Source organism: Lissotriton vulgaris, chromosome 6 (genome assembly GCF_964263255.1).
Source record: "Lissotriton vulgaris chromosome 6, aLisVul1.2, whole genome shotgun sequence".
NCBI classification, from domain to species: domain Eukaryota; kingdom Metazoa; phylum Chordata; class Amphibia; order Caudata; family Salamandridae; genus Lissotriton; species Lissotriton vulgaris.
Genome location: NC_141694.1, coordinates 1,592,959,927 through 1,592,975,955, shown reverse-complemented (window position 1 = coordinate 1,592,975,955; position 16,029 = coordinate 1,592,959,927). Strand labels below are relative to the sequence as shown.

The window sequence follows — 16,029 nt, the reverse complement described above, 5'->3', positions numbered from 1 at the left end:
TTGACCATGGACCCCGCAGCCCTCCAGCCGATCCACCAGCAAAGCATGGTGGACCGTATCGAAGGCCGCTGACAGGTACAAAAGGATCAGCACTGCCTGGCCCCCTTCATCAAGCACCTTCCGGATCTCCTCTATAGATTTAATAAGAGCGGTCTCGGTGCTATGACCCTCTCTAAATCCATGTTGGGCTGAGTCTAGGCCTTTTGAATTACGCAGGAAGGAACAGAGTTGGGAGTTCATGATTTTCTCGACCAGTTTCGCCGGCAGTGGCAACCTGGATATTGGTCTATAGCTGTTAGGGTCCGCAATATCAAGGGAAGGTTTTTTAAGAAGCGGGCAAATTGAGGCCCGCTTCCAGATTTTAGGGAAATTCCCCTTCTCGAACATTAAATTAAAGATGCGGGCCAACTGGTTCGCAAAGGGAGCAGCCGCCAGTTTTGCAATAGAGGTCGGGCAAGGGTCATGGGGTGAGCCTGATTTGGTGGCCAACAAAAGTTTTAATACATCATCTGCCTCAACTGGTTTGAAGATTGAGAGTGTAGCCCTCGAGGGTCCCGCCTGAGTGTTCCTGTGGGGCGTAAGTAAGTAGTACATTCTATGGTTGTTTACTACCTAATACCACTTTATTAAATGGTTAATCAGAAGAGAAATGTATTTTTAATGTATTTTTCAATTATAAGTACAGTTTTACAGCAGTATAGGGAGAACTGTGCATTAAAAAAAAATGCTTGAACCCACTTCCATGATCATGACGGAATGGTTCTGTCATGACCACAAGTGCTAGTGTGCTCATGACGGAATCCTTCTGTCATGACCACACTTGCAAAAATCCCTCTGCTGTAAACAGAAGAGGGATTTCCCTTTTTTTGCTTTGGGGGGTGGGAAAGAGCTTCCCCAACCTCCCAAAGCATGATTTGTGTTTTCATTGTTATAATGATCATGCGCATGGCACGCTGTTGTCATTACAATGAAAAGAAAACTGGAACTTAGTTTCAGTTTCACAGTTTTGGTGCTTGTTCAGCTATCTTAGCCCCCCCTGCACCGTAACACATGGGAGAGGTATCGTTGGAAAAGGGAGAATCTCTTCTTTCAATGCTACTCTTCCCTAGTCGATCCCTGCTTGGGATTGCCCCAGGAGGGCGATCTTCAAGCAGGGATCCACCCACTAGCCACCAGGGAGGGGAAACCGACCCTTGGGCAAGGACCTTTGCTCCCCCCATAACATTTTGCCACAGACAGTCTTTCTGCCCTCCCGAGGAGCAGATGGGACAGTAGCCCCAATCTGCCCCCTGGCTGTCAGGGGGCAGAAAGCACCCTAGATGCAAGGGATAATTTTTGTATAGACCATCGAACCCCCCAAATAAGGAAAAATACTTTCTGCCCCCACCCCCCAGGAGGCAGATGGGGGCAATAGCCCCTGATCTGCCCCTGGGGGGGGGGGGGGGGGCAGAAAGCTCAGTCGGCACGGATTTTTTTATATATATATGTCGGGGTGGGGGTAGCCCAGAATGGGCATGCCAATGCCCCCTACACCCCAAAAAAAATGCCACCGTCTTCCTGCCCCCCTAGGAGACGGGTAGGTGCAGTAGCCGCTGATCTAGCCCCAGGAGGGGGCAGCAAGCACACTAGGCACCAGTTTAGTTTTTTTTTCCATACATCAGGGTGGGGGCTGCCCAGAATGGCCATGCCAATACTCCCACCCCACCCCACCCCACCCCCCAAAGAATTGCCACAGTCTTTCTGCCCCCGGGAGGTATATGGGGGCAATTGCGCCTTATCTGCCCCCTCATGGATCAGAAAGCCCACTAGGTACCAGGGGCAGATTTGTTTTAAAATTCAGGAGTGGGGCTGCCCAGAATGGGAATGCCAATGCCCCCACCCCCCAACAGAGATGCCACATTTTCCTCATATATCTGTGATGGAAAGTTCTGGCATCTGCGTGGATCCACAAAATTTGCTGCATTCACCAAAGTCTTTCGATGAAAATGATACCTCACTAGTGTGGGTAGAATTAGTGCCCCCGACGGCCCAAAACGCAACGTGGACACACCACATTTTTACAGTGAAAACTGACCCTTTCTTGACAAAGTGCCTAGCTGTAGATTTTGAACCCTAGCTCTGCCAGCACCTAGGGAAACCTATTAAACCTCTACATTTCGGAAACTAGACACCCAGGAGAATCCAGGATGGGGTGACTTGTGTGTCTGTCACCAGGTTCTCTTATCCAGAATCCCTTGCAAACCTCAAACTTTGTCCAAAGAAAAACACATTTTCCTCACATTTCTGTGATGTAAAGTTCTTGAATTTGCATGGATCCTCAAGATTCCTCCCACCCTGCATTCCCCAAAGTCTTCTGAGAAAAAATGTACATATATGCACACGCTGTCTTCAGTGATGTAATTTCTTATGTTGCAGTGATGTTTCCAGTAGGGTCATAGAACATAGAATGAGTAATGTATTTTTGGAGGTAATTAGCTGTGCATGAAGACCCTATGGCCAGGCCCTATTCACAACCCTTGCTGGCAGCCATCCCCACCCTGCACACAGAGGAGCAGGGAGTTAGGTGCATGGCCTCGCGCCAGTAACTCGCACCCTAGCCTCCGATGGCACGCACAGCTGATTATGTATAACAATATAAATGGTGTAATTGTAAGGCAAGCATACTGACTCTGTAAAAAATGTCACCAATAACTAATCAGATTTATATTTCATGAATTTACACATTGCAAGTATTATTCAAAGTGATGGTCATAAAATATTTTGAATGAAGCATTTAAAAAAAAATAATAATTGTTAGTCTTTTAACATTTTTCAAGGCACAAAGTACAATCATGGGACCAACGACTAGAGGTCTCTGCCTTCCAGCTGAAGAGCATACAGCTCTAGCTCAGAGTGCTTTTAAGAAGTATGGTAAGCTTTCCTGGGTTATATAATGCCCAGCAGTCTGGCTGGCTCCCCAGCATGTGCACATCCTGGGTGCAACGGGAGCTGGCTTTGCTCCTGCGCATCGAGAGCAGGTTTTTTGCTTTGCTTCCGTAATGCGGAATCAGTCTGTTTCCCTGCACACACGTGTGCAGGCAGGGAAAAAAATGTGCACTCCCATCCGGCAGGAGCATTTCTCTATGCTATAAAATCAGAATTGTAAAAATTTGTACCTATTTGCCATGCACGCTAATTAAAGTGAGCAGTAACATAATGAATCTCTTTATGAATGAATGAAGGAATGAATACGGATTTCTATAGCGCATGGCTACCCTAGGGCATCCTAATATACGTTTCTGGATTCTAGGTGTAACGTTAAAATAGAATAAAGCCATGAGAAGTACTTACATTGTGTCATTAGTATACATTCTCGGAGTGTTGTCACATTGCTTGGTAAAATTCTCAAATAACAAAAGAAGACTGTTGGGTCTGAAATGAAACCAAGAAATAGTTGAAGCTTTGATCTTACCATTTTTTAATATGACAAAGTTGCTCATCTCCTAATTTTTAAGTTTTTTTTAGAATCAATTTTATCAGCATTTTCTAAAAACAAGGTAACCGTGGTAACATTTGTATCACTGTGACATGTACAACATTTCATTATATATCCAAATGATATCTCCCCAACAGTTTGCGTAAATCGTAAATAGTCTAAAATCCATTTGTCCCATATCCAGTTGTATTTGTTTGGGCACCCTCTTGTCTCGTAAACCGCTTTTTCTTGGATAGCACACCAATTGACCCCTCTCCCCCATTTCGTGACAGAGGGAGATTTTGAGTCCTTCCAGGCAATTGCAATGTCTCTTTTAGCAATCAACATGGCTGTTCCTAGAAACAATTTGTCGGCTTGGGAGCAGTCCATTCCCTCCATCACCCCCAGAAGTAGAGCAAGCGGACAAAGGGGAACCTCCCACTCCAATATGCCTCTTAATTCAGCTGTGTTTTATGCCCAATATTTAGATATGACTATGCAGGACCAGACCATATGAAAGAAGTTGGCTGGCTCATCTTCACAACATGGATATTGTGGGCTGAGAGAAGTCCAGCTGTGTGCAGTTGTGACGGTGTAAGATTTGCGCAGTGGAGATAATATATCTGTATAAGGCGAAGTCTGGCAGATATGGTGAGAGTTCTGGGGGCCATGAGAGCGTCCTTCCAATCTTTGTCCTCCAGAGAACCTATCCATCTTTCTCATCTGGTTCTAAGAGGGTCTAGCGTTGATGGAGTATTGTTTATCAGGGTTTGGTATATTTGGGATATCGCTCCCTTACCTTGGTCAACCATGAGAATTTTGGCTTCCAAAGGGCTGAACTCGGAAAATGAATCTTGGTAAGGGATGTGCGAGGCAAGGGTGTGACGTAGCTGGAGATATTTAAAGAATTGTGTGGAACATAAGGAGTATGTGTGTTGTAGGTCCTGAAAGGAGGACATGTGTGCTCCCTTCCCGACGTCTCCTAGGTAGACGCCTATTAGATCCCACGCCTGTAATCCTGTCAGAGTCCCCACATCTCGCAACCAAGTGTAGTGCCATAGCGGAGTTTGTAGTGTGAGTCTGTTGTCCCAGTGGATATGCCTCAATACTGATCGCCATGCTAGGAAAGCTGTACTAGTGACTACCTGTAGGGCCTGAGGGATTGGGGCTCTGTGCAGCATTTCCGGTGTCTGAGAGAAGCCAAGACTTCCCAGTTCAAGTGAATATGATGGAATTGACCATCCCCAGTTAAACCAATCATGAATTATCAGGAGGTGAGTGGCGAGATTGTATAACAAGCATTTGCACTGCATCGGTCTCGCCTTTGGGACCTTATATGTATTTAGCAATGCAGCATATTAGCCTGGGTGCTGAAACATTTACTGTTACAGGTACCTGGGACCGTTTATTCCTATGGGCAAGGGATGTCACACACACATCATCACAAACGCAGCAAGGGACAATCGACATCGAGTGACGTGATGTTTCGGGAACAATTGAAAACATGCTCAGCCTGTAAGTCTATCTTGGAAGCAGACTATGGGCGATAAATGTATTGGGCTGTGATCAGAAAAGAACTGATCTGGTTAAAATACTTTGTGATAAACTGGATGTGATGGATGCCGTTGTGAAATCTTTCTCAAAAACAAATGTTGTGGGGTTCACGTACACAAAATTCACAAAATGTGTGGAGTGGCAGAAATGAAATAATGCACCTAATGACCAATAATGTCATTTACAGGGTTGAGACTGTAGCTAACCTCACCCCTTAACAGCCTCCTATTTGTTGAGGAGGGGCTATGGGAAGACAAACAGCGGAAAATATAGGAAATAAACAGGCTATTAGGATATTACTTTCAGTTCCAGCCACCTTCTCCCAAACCCATAGGACTAGGAGAAGCAACGGAGGTGCAAGGGGTACCAATCACCAGCCACTTCTAGCACATGCAACCCTCACTGTGCCTAATTGATGGCATGAAGTCCGCAATTTCTTCTCATTGATTTCACCTTAGACAGATGCGCACTGGTAAGGAGGGCTTGGGGGGTGGATGGCCGCAGGGAGGTTCCCCACGGGCGGTTTGGGAGGGGCGGGGGGGGAGAGTGTTTGACGAGCACAGGCGAGCATTTTCTTTTTGGGCTCCTTTTTCATACCCCAAAAGTAGCCCAACGTATAAAGGCGTTGGGCTACTGCTCCCAGCCACCATTTTGTCTTCGGTGACCTGGTGGCTGGGAGCATGGGTTAGGGAAGTTTTTGCATAGCGATATTTTAGCATTTTGGGTTTTCATTATTAGTGTCTGTGGCATTTTATTATGGCTGCTGCGGATATTCGCGTGCTCGAAGCCCTCAGGCTCCTGAGTGAAGCTGGACGCATGGACTTGGTTGTGGGCGAAGTGGTCGGGCCACGGCTCGGCGGGCCTGGCAGCAGCGGTGGCTGCTTGCGGTTCACCCAAATGGCCCAGAATGCACACGGTGTTAGAGCGGGGCCGTCCGCGATCGAGGAAGGCAACCCCGGTGCGACGCTCACAGCAGGGCGGGGCGAGCGTTGTATTAGAGGTAAGCCTCGGAGGGTGGGATGGGAGTAGGGGTGCGGCCGGGTGGAGTGTTTCTGATTTGGCGGCCGGGGGGAGTGCTGCGGCTTAGGCGGTAGAGGTGCCTTTGAGTGCGCATGGTCGGCAGGCGTTATCTGCCTCCGCACGTGTTAGTAAGGCCGGGTGGGCCGAGGCGGCAAGAGGAGCTCAGCGTCTGTCTGCTGCTTCAGGGATGTCAGTGGCAGCGGGGGATGGGCGTTTTGTTTTTTATGATGAACTTGGCGCGCCCCTTGCATTGTGTCAGGTAAAGGAAGGGGAGCAGCACAGTCGTATGCCCCCTTTTTAATGTCTGCCGGTTGTTGGTCCTTCGAGCAGGGCAGGAGAGGGGGTGCAGCAGGGTCAGATTGCCCCTCAGCAGGGCATGGGGAGACAAATGGAAGCTGCAGAGGGGGCCACAAAGGTGAGGGCCCCATCAGTGGTAGGTTCCACCTTATTGAAGCGAGGGGGCAGGCTTGAAGGTGCTGGGTTGGATTTGGAGGTGGGTGGAGGGATTTGGTTAGCCCTCTTCTTTTTTCCCCTCCTATTCTTCTAGAGAGGAGGTTTTTTCTTTGAGTGGCAGCTCCCCTGGGGAGGGGAAGTGCGCACAGGTGGGTGGGTACCCCCACCCACCCTCCCTCTTGGGGGGGGCACAGGGGCAGGCCATTGAGGGTGGGAGGGTCCTGTGAGGGATTTCTGGCTTTCAGAGGCACACTTAGATCTGGCTATTGGGGGTCAAGCATGGGAGGGTTTGGATGTTTTTCCGTCCTGGGAGGAGGGAGTGCGGGGCATGGGGGCTGGAGGTCGCCCTGAACTTCTTAGCCCCACTCGGAGCGAGTGTTCTTTAAGAGCTGCGGGTAAATTAGGGGGAGATGACTGGGCGAGGTCTGGGTCCCCTGGGGCGGTTGGGGGGGTAGGGAGGGGTTGCCAAGTTTTGGCCCCTTCTGTACCAGGGGTACAAACTAATTTGGAGTGGAGTGGGGATGATGGAGAGGGGAACCTTTCCCCCCCGCTCCCCCGAGTAAGTAAATTGAGTTCTAGGTACGCAGGGCAGGGTGGTGCCAGGTTTTTGGGTCAGGAAGGACGGCAGGCCAGTTAGTGTTTTGGGAGCTCCCAGCACACCAGTCCAAACTTTTTCTTCACAGGGTAGGGAGTGTAGCAGGATAGCAGACTCGGTAGGGCGAGGTGCGGCCCAACTGGTTCTCCTGAGGCGGAAAGCAGGGAGCGCGACTTGTGTTTTTTTAACAATTTGAGTGTCACAATCTGTTGTATTTTAAATACTCACCTCTGCTGCCCTCTGGCACCTCTTAGGAAATATTATTTACCCTTCTCACGCCGCGCAGCGGATCAAGCGCTGCCGCGGAAGCTGAACAGGGATACTTTTGGCGCCATCACCGGCGCTCGCCGAGGCCATGCCCCTTGCTGAGGCCACGCCCCCTCTGAGCCCTTTAAAACGCGTTGACTACAAACACCAAGCAGATCGACTGGTTCTCCTGAGGCAGAAAGCCGGGAGCGCGACTTGTGTTTTTTAACAATTTGAGTGTCACAATCTGTTGTATTTTAAATACTCACCTCTGCTGCCCTCTAGCACCTCTTAGGAAACATTATTGACCCTTATCACGTCGCGCAGCGGATCAAGCGCTGTCGCAGAAGCTGAACAGGGATACTTTTGGCGCCATCACCGGCGCTCGCCGAGGCCACGCCCCTTGCTGAGGCCACGCCCCGTCTGAGCCCTTTAAAAGGCGTTGACTACAAACGCCAAGCAGATCGACTGGTTCTCCTGAGGCGGAAAGCCGGGAGCGCGACTTGTGTTTTTTAACAATTTGAGTGTCACAATCTGTTGTATTTTAAATACTCACCTCTGCTGCCCTCTAGCACCTCTTAGAAAACATTATTGACCTTTATCACGCCGCGCAGCGGATCAAGCGCTGCCGCGGAAGCTGAACAGGGATACTTTTGGCGCCATCACGGCGCTCGCCGAGGCCTCGCCCCTTGCTGAGGCCACGCCCTCCCCTTTCCCTGTCCCCTCTCTATAAATCATGTGTCGCTTCTGGACGCGCAGCGGACGAGCGCAGCGGGAGCGCCTATGGCAAGCCTGTCTGCGCCCGTATGCGCCAAGGTAGCGCCTTGTGCCAGCTACGCTGCATGTCTCGACCCTAGCCCGCTACCCTCTGGCCCTCCTTACTCTAGAGAGGCGCTCTTACAACTGGGTAAGCTATATGCTGATAAAGGAGCCTTCTCACTGTTAGATGCGGCCTCCCCGCGAGCAGATTTCCTGGGCAACAATCTGTTAAAATGTGGGCTTTTAAATGTAAGATCCCTGCCCAGGCACAGTATCGAGATCCAATTACTCATCGAAACTCACGAACTAGACGTCCTTTTCATGACGGAAACATGGACCCTCCCTGACTGCCTTGTCGATCCGGGTTTTACTTGTCCTCCTGGGTACAAGTTCCTACACACCCCCAGGGCTATTGGTAGAGGAGGGGGGGTTGATGTGATTTTTACTGCATCTTGCAACATTAAGACTCTTGTTCTAGATCCGACCAAAGGAACAGAACTCTTAGGTCTATCAATTCAGACTCACTCCGGGACCAATGTTACCGGGATAGTCTGCTATCGTCCACCGGGTGCGTTCAGCCTTCCGCATCAGCAAGCGCTCTTGGCCACTCTGACCAATATTGCTCTCTCGCATCACAAACTGATTATTCTGGGAGACTTTAATCTCTGGCCGAACGGCATCCTTGACTCTGGTCTCCGTAACCTACTTCATTCCTGTGAAAACCTTGGACTCTCCCAGTTGGCTACTGGAGCAACCCATAGGGGCGGACACCTTTTAGATCTACTGTTCGCAGGTCCCCAATTGGTAGAAATGGGAGAAACCTTACCCATGGATTGGACAGACCATTCACTCATCAAATTTTTTATGCACTTAAAGGGTGATCACTATAAGGCTCCTGGGTTGATCAACAAAATTAAGTGCAGAGATTGGAAAGCTCTCACACGTCTGCATTCCTCAGGGGAAGTGTTCCAATTGGAAACATTCTTTGACGAGGAAAAACAGGTAGATGACAATTACTCCTCTCTTTGCTCTAGGATTATTACTATCCTCGATGTCCATGCACCTCTAAAAACCTGCAGCTGTAAGGGCACCAATTCCGCGCCTTGGTTCACTGACAGCTTAAAAGATCTGAAGCAGGGCTGCAAACAAGCAAAGAGAATGTGGAGACGAGACTATGCAGAAACCTTTAAGGAACTCTGGAAAAATAAAGTTCGGGAGTACAAGAACTTGATTAAAAAATCAAAAGCCGAATACTACTCCTCCATGATTTGTAACTCCTCTAACAGCTCCAGAAACATTTTTAATATACTGAACAGCGTTACTAATCCGGAATGTGCCAAAAATACCATCGTCCCGTCTCAAGATCTTTGCGAGAACCTTGCTGTTTTCTTTAAAGAAAAAATTGAACTCATTATTAAGGACCTAGAAGTCTCCCCTGACTCTATCCCTCCCGCTGAGACTGAGACCCCTAGTGAACCAGCCAGTAGTGCCAACCCTGGCCTCAAATGATCTTCTATTTGAGTTTCCATCCCTCACGTATGAGGCCTTTTGTAAATTAGCCAGAAAGATGTCCTCTGGGTCTCCCTTAGACCCTGTTCCACATAAAATATGGAAGGAATTTGAGAGGGAACTTTTTCCTTCTCTTCACGTATTCTGCAACCAATCACTTGCAACCGGGACTGTTCCTGCTCAGTGGAAGCGAGCGTTAGTATCCCCTCTGTTAAAAAAGCCCTCTCTCGATCCGGACTGCTCTAAAAACTACCGTCCCATCTCTTTGCTGCCATTCCCTGCTAAAATTGCCGAAAGCTGGATTAGTAACATCCTTTCCCATCTGGAACGTCACCAACTTCTTGACGTTGATCAATTTGGTTTTCGACCTGCCCATGGAACCGAGACCGCCCTAATCACCGCTATGGACGAGCTTCAGAGGCGTGCAGACAGAAGGCAGGCAGCGTTTTTGATCCTGCTTGACATGTCTGCCGCCTTTGATACTGTGAACCACGATATTTTGTTGAAGCGGTTGTTTCAGGCGGCAGTAAGAGGATCGGCTGTACAATGGTTCCACTCTTTTCTGCAGGATAGGCAGCAGGCGGTGTCCACTCCCCCTTTTCAGTCGGCTTTCACTCTGATCTCGCATGGGGTCCCCCAGGGCTCTGAAATTAGCCCAATTCTTTTTAACTTGTACCTAAGACCGCTGATCACACTAATTAAAAGCTTTAACATTAAAATTGTCAACTACGCCGACGACACGCAATTGATCCTCTCCCTGGAGGGAGAAGACTCCACTTCTGCTGAGGTCTTCCACAATTGCTTACGTGACACCTCTCGCTGGCTAAAAGACAACTCCCTTCAATTCAATGCAGGGAAAACGGAGGTACTTTTTAGCGCTGGCACTAAGATTCCTCGGCCATTTCCAGACAACTTTTGGCCCCCTGAAACTGGGACCACAGTTCGTCCTGTGGATACAATCCGCAACCTTGGGGTCATGCTGAACCAGAGACTCAGTATGGAGACGCACATTCAAAAGACTATTGCCTGTTGTTTTGCCATCCTCCGATCCCTAAGGAAGGTACTGCCTCTCCTCCCGATTCATGCACGTGCCCAAGTGGTAAGATGTACCATCCTTAGTCGACTAGACTATTGTAATGCCCTTTTTCTGGGATCCCCTGGGTTCCTGCTGGATAGGCTCCAAAGTGTCCAATCAGCAGCTGCTAAACTGGCCTTGGGGCTTCCTAGAAGAGCAAATGGATCATCCTCACTGAGCAAACTCCACTGGCTACCGGTGAGGCAGAGAGTACAATTCAAAGCCCTTTGCATAGCGTTTAAGGCGCTTCATGGAATTGGTCCTGCCTCCCTCCAATCCAAATTTGCTTGGTATACTCCAGTCAGGCAGCTTCGCTCTTCTGAAGCCAAGCTGGCAGTTGTTCCCAGATTTAAGAAGGTCAGGTCTGGAGGCAGATCCTTCGAGGTAACAGCTGCCAAGCTCTGGAACACGCTCCCAGCTGAAATTAGGCACATCTCTGAACTTCTCCTCTTCAGGAAAAGGATTAAAACTTGGCTTTTCCCCAAGACAATTGCCTGATAACTCCTGCCCCTGATGTTCCTCTCGCTTTCCTGCCCCATCTGATCCAGTCAGCGCCAGGATGCCTGCGATGGTGACAGTGCGCTTAACAAATGCTTAAAATAAAATAATAAATAAACTGCGCAGAGGAGAAGGGAGGGTGGAGCCTTGCGCAGCACCTTCCGGACCAGCGGGGGATCCCGGTGCGGCCAGCACCGAAGGTCCGGCGCGACCTCGCTGGCCCCAACGTCCAGCAGGGCACGATGGTCAGCAGGTCCACTGGACAGGAACGCTCAAGAATGTCAACCCAGGGGGGGGCGTGGCTAACAGCATGCCGTGTTAGACGTGTGGTCCGGGAGCTCCCGGCCGACAAGATCAGAATCCGACGTTAAATACTGCCACGAATCACCAAATCGCCGAGAAACGTGTGGCGGATAGCCCAGAGGCAAGTGTGCGAGACCGCGGGAGGTTTTGATGACTCCAGAGCCCTACAGTCGGAGTTTTAATCAGCGGCCGGCGGGTGACCCAGTGAAGCAACATGGCGGCCCCGCAGTGAGAACCGTGTCCGGGAGTCGGAGGAGAGCGCCACAGGTCCTGTGCCACTGACCCAGGGAAGGCTCAATCCGGCGGTGCACGGACAACGATATACCGCACCTAGAGTAACGGTGATCCCCGGTTGTGCGAGGTACCGGTGCCCGGCGTCCCAACACAAGATGGCGGACTGCCCTGGATATCAAGACGGGCGGCAATGAGGACTCTAGGGTCGCCGACCGGGAGCGCGAATCGAGAAGTCAACGAGCGATCCTACAGCAGCGGCCGCTGATGGGACTCCGAATCCACAGAGCAGATCCCCCGATTCACCAGAAGCCTACGCGGTGAGCCGGTACACGCGCGCCATTCACCAAAGTGGCGGATTGACTCGGCGGCCGCGACGGGCAGACTACAGAGGTGGCACCCGGCGAGACAGCGCCCCAAAACAGTGCGAGGGACACCCAGTGAGGCCACCAGGAGAGCAGCGGGCGAAGGTGAGGAGCCCCTTGCAGCCCGGTAATTACTTCACCAAGATGGCGGCCATACCACTCTGCCGGCCATCCACAGCACGGAGGTCCGCACCAGAAGGGGTCTAGCCTGATCCAGAGGGAGCACACAAGGAAGTGAGTGACCCCGAAGAGCCGAATGTTGAGGCGGTAGGTCGCACACCCCCAACAAGCCCACCACTATTGGGGCAGCGAGGGGTGGCGGAGTGGGGAGGCAGATACCAGCGCTGCGTACCACCACGAGGAGAACCCGCAGCCGCGGCTGGCTAGCTCTGGGGATAGCGACGCCAGGGCCAGAAAGACACTGTGCAGCCTGTGAGTCAGTGAATAGGCGGAGGCCCAGCACCCCGTATCGACCGACACAGAGGCCACAGAGGAGGGGATACCCCACGACCCGTCACCCGTGACTGAGCACCCAGGCATAGAACAGGCCCCCCCGGGTGAAGGAAGCCTTGCCCTCTTGGACGGGCTAGTGGCCCGGGACGCAAACCGATTCCAGGAAGGGACATACCCGAGGCCACACAACAACGGAGCTGCTGCATATCGCTGCACCCCCCTCCCCCCCCCCCCCCCCCCCCCACACGCCATCCTGTGACAGAGGCTTGAGCATAGACTTTTAGTAGCGGAGATCCACACTCAGGGGGGCAGTGAAAGTCGCGGACACCTCTACTGCAAGGCGGCTCACCATAGCATCATCTCTCAGAGACCAACAGTAAAACAGTAAGACCGGTAGCGGCGGAACCAAACTACGCTAACGGCTGCAATAGCCAGGGCACGCCTGGAGGATAACCGCGATCACCTGGCAGCGAAAGTAACGCTCAGAAGGAGGCGATTGGCAGAAACACCGGGCCCCCCCGGGCACAGGTGGGAACAGGGAGAGGATCGCCACTACACCACTAGCACTGTGGGTCGTACACCCCTATTCCCTTGCAGTACCGATCCAACACAGCAATAATGGGGTAAAAAGACCCGCCACTCAGACCGCCGAAACAGGGCCCTATGGACAATTTTGCGGCGCCACGGCAGGCCAGGGGGAACCCGGACGCATCATCCGAAGGTCCCGTTGACACTGGGATACTACTCGCAGCGATTCAGGCGTCGAGAACGGACATTCAAGAATCACGGGCGGCACTGGAGGTCAAGATTGGCGAGGTGGGAACTGAGGTCACTCTCCTGTGCCAGGATTTCAGGAACCTCTCGGCCAGAGTGACTGAGACAGAATCACGCATCGGAGAAGCGGAGAACTCGATCACCACGATCCGGAAGGAGATGGCAGAACTCCAAGCATCGCACAGACAACTGATGTGGAAGGTGGATGATGCCGAAAACAGGGCACGCCGCAACAACCTACGATTTGTAGGCTTTAGAGAAGGAATTGAGGGGACCAATATGTCGGCGTTCCTACACACTTGGCTCAAGGAAACCTTCCCGGGGGCACAATTCTCGACATGCTTCGTGATTGAAAGAGCCCACAGAGCATTACTGGCGAAACCTCCGGAGGGTGCGAGACCCAGGCCGGTGATCGCATGCTTCCTAAACTTTGCAGATAGGGACTTGATCTTGAGGGAAGCGAGGAAACTAGGAGACATCCGGTTGGAGAACACTAACATCATGATCTTCCCGGATTATAGTCAGGAGGTACAGAAACAGAGACGCTCCTTTAACTCAGTAAAGACTAAACTCAGATCCATGAACATTACCTACATGCTGCTCTTCCCGGCAAAACTCAGTCATCTACAAGGAAAAAGCAATCTTCTTTAACCACCCGGAGGACGCTTGGCAGTGGCTCGAGGAGAGACCGATCTTCAATGGCAGGGAAACGGCTGGTCGCGAGGAACTGGACAAAGTCGTGAGAGAAAAGACACAATGGGGCCTGCCTAAACAGCAGAGAAGGAAATCCAGAAGGACATACACTCGCACCACAGGAATCCCCTACCGTGCACACGCATCTGCGGGAGGCAGAAGGGGGAGATCGGAGTCTCCGGGGGCCTCCGGCACAGCGGACCGGCGACTCCGGGGGATCGAAAACAGACATGCTCGGAAGGAGACGACGAAGACGATATTGAACTCAGAGACTCGGAAGCCGAGGCAGATGACCTGAACAATCATCAGAGCTCTGTTCATCCCCTAGTGACTGTGATACGCAACCTGGAGCAGGAGAACTCCGACAAGATTAGCGGGGCAGAAACGTCTACACAAGACTCGCACTCCTGAACACTGTTGAAGTGGACTAATGGAGACGTCGGCCGGGGAGAACGGCGGCACGCAAGTTGTCACTACCCCTTTGCTTCTTTTTTTCTTATTTTATTTGGGTATCTGTTGACAGTTTTAAGTAATTTCTTTTAGGTTTCAGATCTTGACCAAAGCTGCGCCTGGGAGCGCAACCCGGCTACAGTGCTATACTACATCCTGCTGGGGCGGGAACAGTGAGGCATAACTGAATAGCGGGAGAGAGAGGGTGGGCGACAGACCGACTCCTACTGAAAGCTCGGTCCTCTGGGGGGATGAGCCTGGATGGGGAGGGAGGTGGGGAGGGGGGGGTTGCAGGGGGGGAAGTATTCAACAAGTTGGGGCAGGGGGGGGAGACAGGGGGGGCAGCCACGATCGTACGAGCTGAAGCACCACTATTGGCACATATCTTGGACATCTACGGAACATAAGAGTCACTCCACACCATGGCAGGTACACTAACTGACCCACCACAGGAAGGCAGGGTGGTGTCACTCCTCACGTGGAATGTCAACTGCCTGGGTTCTAGAATAAAGAGGGGACTGGTAAACGCATATATCAAGAGGGTGGCTCCGGACTTTGTCCTCCTGCAAGAGACACACCTAAGAGGTGAGAAATGTGCATTTATAGCAAGAGGGAGATACACGGTTCTGAAACACGCGGGATACACGACCGATTCGAGGGGAGTAGCTGTGCTGATTAATAAATCATTTCCGTTCAACACGACACGCTCATGGAGCGACCCACAGGGCACATATGCAGGGGTACAGGGAGTATGGAGAAGGCAAACATACACAGTGATCTCAGTATATGCTCCACCGAAACTTCAGGCGCGAACACTCAAAGCAATCACTTCTATCCTCCTAGAGACGGCAGACACGATTCAAATAGTGGGAGGAGACTTTAGATGTAATGTCGGAGGAGCTAGACCGCACAGGGCCAACCCGTAGGGGAGGGGCACGGACAGCGCTGTCGCAACACATGACTAACCTGGGTCTCACGGACGTTTGGCGGTGGCGACACCCTACCCAAGAGGCATACTCCTTCTATTCTGGGGCACATAGAGTATTCTCAAGATTAGACTACATATTTATAGCTAGGCAATACCTCGCTGCGGGTGACGAGGTGGCGTATAAAGCGAGGGGAATCTCGGATCACTCGCCATTATATGCAAAGGTGGGGGCAGAAAGGGGAAAGGGAGGCTCAGAATGGCGTCTGGCAGCCTGGGACCTCCAAAAGCCGGAGATAGTACAAGGACTTAGGGCCAACATTAAAGTCTACGTGGCAGAGAACGAAGGCTCAGTCGACTCCGGGTCAACCTTTTAGGAGGCACTGAAACCGGTTCTCCGGGACAGAGCGCAGAGTAGGTTGAGGGCAGAACGGAGGAAGCAACTTGCAGAGACAACGGAACTAGAAACCACAATAGAAACCACAATACTCCACTTAGAGGAGGAATATCAGACACACAAAGAGGAGAATACTCTGAGACGATTGCTAGACAAACAGCGGGAGTATAGGGGGATAGTCTCTAACGAGGCACGGACACAATCTCTGGCAACTCTCCATCGGTTATACGACATAGGTGACAAATCAGGCAAACTCCTAGCTTGGTTAAGCAGGA

General features: G+C 51.3%; 1 protein-coding gene across 1 annotated transcript in view; it reads right to left on the bottom strand.

The window, feature by feature from the left end:
* The window catches only part of LHCGR (luteinizing hormone/choriogonadotropin receptor), a 1,044,354-nt gene that overhangs the window by 49,130 nt on the left and 979,195 nt on the right, over positions 1 to 16,029 (bottom strand). Inside the window, exon 10 of the mRNA XM_086925446.1 lies at positions 3,331 to 3,411. Within this exon, the coding sequence (XP_086781572.1) occupies positions 3,331 to 3,411 (81 nt within the window). The remainder of the gene's footprint in view (positions 1 to 3,330; positions 3,412 to 16,029) is intronic.